The sequence below is a fragment of the Quercus suber genome, unplaced genomic scaffold (assembly GCF_002906115.3).
Source record: "Quercus suber isolate HL8 unplaced genomic scaffold, Cork oak 2.0 scaffold_267, whole genome shotgun sequence".
NCBI lineage: Eukaryota > Viridiplantae > Streptophyta > Magnoliopsida > Fagales > Fagaceae > Quercus > Quercus suber.
The window spans coordinates 649,266-653,408 of record NW_027069723.1 but is presented as its reverse complement, the minus strand read 5'-3'; the positions used below and the strand labels follow the sequence as shown (position 1 = coordinate 653,408).

Sequence of the window (4,143 nt, the reverse complement as noted above, 5' to 3'; positions counted from 1 at the left end):
TAGAATATAAAAAGAAGTAATCGATTATCTGTGAAGCTGGCAATGGAGTAGAATCATTAGATTGAATATAGATGAAGTTTGAGAAATGTGGGAAGTGAGAAAAAGGAGAGACGTAAGAGGGAACCAAATAAATAAGGATGAGAAGGAGAGGCCCATTTATTATTATTGTTATTATTATTATTATTATTATTAGTCCCAGACTCATGCGATGCGTGTGAATATATAATTATTTTATAATATGTTATAATATCTTATTTATTCTCTAAAAATTATTGAAAATAATTTGTTCTTCATAAAAATTGAACTATTTTTAAAAGTATTATCCATTTTCGTTCTATTATTTTGGAATTTTTTTTAATAACTAAATCATGAAATCAATGAAGAATCAAAAACCAAAAACAATGTCTATACATATCTATACTATATATAATAATGGAAATTTTGAAAGAAAAAATTTCTTTTTTCTCTTAAAGTTCCTTAGAAATATCTCTGGCCACTTAAAAAACCTTCATTATCAAACTCTCATGTATCTAGGTCAATGATCCTAAACCCTGCAAGAACCAAATTCCACATTTAGTATTATCAAAATCAAATAAGAATTAAACCCACAATCATGTTTTAAGATTTTCTATTTTCACGTGACCAAACTTTTGAGGTAGATTTTTTGTTGTCGATTGAAATGCAAAATCAAATTATTATGTGCTACACATAATAAGAAAAAGTGTGCTAAACATAATATATTTCGAAGCCAAACCGATTGAGAAAAGTCTCACAACAAAAAAGAACCATTGAGTCAAAAAATATGAAAGCAGTAATTAGAGTATAATTACAACATATACTCTATTATTGTTTCAAAACTATAAGAGGTAAATACATTAAACTTTGGTTTTCTTTTCTTCTTCTTTTTTACATAGAGTTAAACAAATGTCAAATGTAAGAAAACTAAAATGTCAAAGATAAACATATTGAATGGGAAAAATATAAATACAAAATAAAAATTGTCCAACATAAATATGAAGTAAGAAGTTATTGTAGAGATTTCTAATTCTTGAAAACCCTTCTCATAGCCGACAAACCAATCCTAGCCACCCATAGCCCCAAAGTGATCACATTGTCGGCAACCCACAAAAAAGCATATCATCCACAAACTTTAGAAATCCAATGGAAAACCGAAGTTGGGGGAAAAGAAAAAATAAGAAGGGAAAGAACACACCTCAACGGGACTTTCCAAATCTGATGCCACTTTGGCAACTTTTGCAGAGGTTGAGAGAGCAATTGGAAATTTATAGTGCAAAAAATAACATAGTTAATTACAAGAGTGGCAATTGAAGGGTTTGAACTTTAAAAGAACGAAAAGGTTTTAAAGGGGAAAATGAAGGGTTGAGAATTGGAAGAAGGCTAAATTAATGGTGAGTTGGATTTAATAAGTTAAAGAATGTGTAAGATTGTTCATAGTGAGTTATATTTAATGAGTTAGCGAATGTGTAAAGTTGCACTATTTATTTATATATTAATATTGTTTAAAAAATAAAGGAAAAAAAAGGTGACATGGTCGATGATGTGGCTCAACTAGAGCGTAGTAATAATAAATGCTACGTTTTAACTTTTCGATATATATATATATATATAGATTATTATTACTATTTTGAGAAGAAAGGAGAGGGGCGTTAAATTGTTTATTGATGTCGAAGAATCCATCAATTTCTAAAACATTTATGATATTGCCACGTATTAATGACATGGTCTTTAGTTTATTTTTCAACCGTTAGTAATGAAATATTTTAAATTTCTATATGAATCTTTTTACACAAGTTTAACCATTGTTAGTAATGAAAGAAAAAAAAAAAAGCTTCTATATAAAAAAAAAAGTAAAAAAAATAACGGTAAATTTAGAACAAAACTGTAAAATTTATGAATCACTAAAACACTTGTAACAACAATTCTCACTATAACCAATTGAAAAAAAAGAAAAGAAAATAATAATAAGAAAATTCATATTTAATATATAAAATACACTTTAATTCAAAATTTAACCTAAAGAATTTTAATTATGAAATGGAAGATAATTTTTGAAACCTGTTTTTAAGCAAATGACTAGTACACAACATTTTTAATATTAATTTAACAAAGTTTAGTCAATTTAATGTTAAGGAAGAGAAAATTTTTTTGTTTTTGTTTTTGTTTTTTTTCCTTTCTCTTTCAAGTTTGAGATGGAGTGCCAAGATTCTAGCTCGGGTTCACACGCTTGGCATAGCATTTTGAAAGGAAGAGATGTCCTACTTAAGGGTGCAAGATGGAGGGTGGGGTGTGGAGAGGATATCAGTATTTGGAATGATGCTTGGCTACCATCTCCGGAGCATCCACGGATCCTTTCAGATATTATTCCAGGTTTTGAAGACGGTAGAGTGTCGGACCTCATCAATCCATGTACAAGAAAATGGGAAACAGATTTAGTCCATGGCTTGTTCTCATCTGAAGAAGCTGCTATGGTCCTTAGTATCCCATTAAGCCGAACTCCAGTGGAGGACAAAATTATTTGGCCCTTCACCCCCTCAGGTAAATACACGGTTAACTCGGGCTCTAAGTTCCTTAATAAATTAAATTCTATGTTCGTTTCTGCAGGTAATCCACAGCAGCAACAATGAGGTGTGGAATCTCATTTGGGGCTCAACGTTCCTAATAAAGTGAGGAACTTCATGTGGCGGGTTTGTAAAGAAGCCATTCCAGCCAAGCATAATCTAATGCGAAGGAAAATACTTAATGAAGACAGGTGTGAACAATGCGGAGTGGAGGCCGAAACAGCTGCCCATGCACTATGGAACTGCTCCTCACTTGATGAAATATGGGATAGCACTCCAGGATTTGAAGACCGAAGCCAACTAGGTACATCAAGCATCACAGACCTGATCAAGCTGACTCATGAAAGAAGGAAAAACGTGGACCTCATGGTGATGGTGATGTGGACTATCTGGTACCGGCGAAATCAGCTTCGGGTGCGCACAGTGGATTTCCCAAAAGCTCAGGTCCTTCAGCAAGCAACGCAAGCACTTTCAACGTTCCAGCAAAGTCAGCTCTCCATTATTAATAATGCAGCAGTAACGAGACCACAGAATCGGGTCCAATGGCGTCCTCCTCCGGCGAATTGTGTCAAACTGAATTTTGATGGCGCCATTTTTTCGGAGTTGGGCAAGGCTGGATTGGGTGTTGTGGTCCACGACTGTCATGGGAATGCTATTGCTTCACTGTCAGAGCAAGCTCCCTTACCGTTTGCACCAGTTATAGTGGAAGCCATGGCGGCCGCAAGAGCAATTACCTTCGCACAGGAACTTGGCCTTCAGGAATTTATGCTTGAAGGTGATTCGGTAGCAGTTATCAACACCCTTCAAAGTGCAGAACCTTCACTGACATCTTATGGTCACCTCCTTGATTCAGCCAAATCTACTCTTGTTTCCAGTAAATGTATTGCTTGTACACATATCCGTAGAGATGGTAACAAAGTGGCACACAACCTAGCTAAACATGCGAGGCATGTTAGAGGTTTATCGGTGTGGGTGGAGGATATCCCACCTCACCTCCATGATGTACTCTTTGCCGACTCTGGCTGATTTTATAATAATATATTAGTCTACATTCTCAAAAAAAAAAAAAGTTTGAGATGGAGTGTTCTTTCCCCAAACTTCAAGGGAGTGGAGTATAATTACCCCAAATTATTATTTGCTATGTCAGTCCATTTTTATTAAATTCTTGACATTCGCAGCCTCTCTCTCTCATTAATAACATCTTCCACTCCGATTATAAAAGAAAATTACTTCCTCATCCAGCTCGCTTCTATAGTTTTTATTCCTGTTCAATGAGGCCAACAGAATCAGCCCTTGAAATTAAAAGAATAATATTGTCTATAAACTTTTATTAATGAACAATTCTTTTTTTTTTCTTTTTAACTTTTTCCTTCTCTTGTATAACATTCGTGGGGATTAATATTGCAGAAATACATTTATTGCAGCATTTGAATTTTTCTTTGTAGAATCTAAGACTCAGTCAATTGCATGAATTTCCAAAAGTTACATTCTCGCCTTGCTCCGTTGTTGAAAATTCACATTCTTACAATTAAACGTTTTGAAAACTCTCATTTTCATTTTTCAT

At 33.8% G+C, this 4,143-nt stretch overlaps 1 protein-coding gene across 1 annotated transcript; it reads left to right on the top strand.

The window, feature by feature from the left end:
- Positions 1–2,741: 2,741 nt before the first annotated feature.
- LOC136070886 (uncharacterized) lies at positions 2,742–3,605 on the top strand. The gene has a single exon (XM_065781456.1). It carries the CDS (start codon positions 2,742–2,744, stop codon positions 3,603–3,605), a length of 864 nt encoding a protein of 287 aa, XP_065637528.1.
- The last annotated feature ends 538 nt before the right edge of the window (positions 3,606–4,143 follow it).

What these genes read in the sequence shown, in the direction of transcription:
- LOC136070886 (XM_065781456.1), top strand. Translation starts at nt 2,742, where the DNA reads ATGCGAAGGAAAATACTTAATGAAGACAGGTGTGAACAATGCGGAGTG.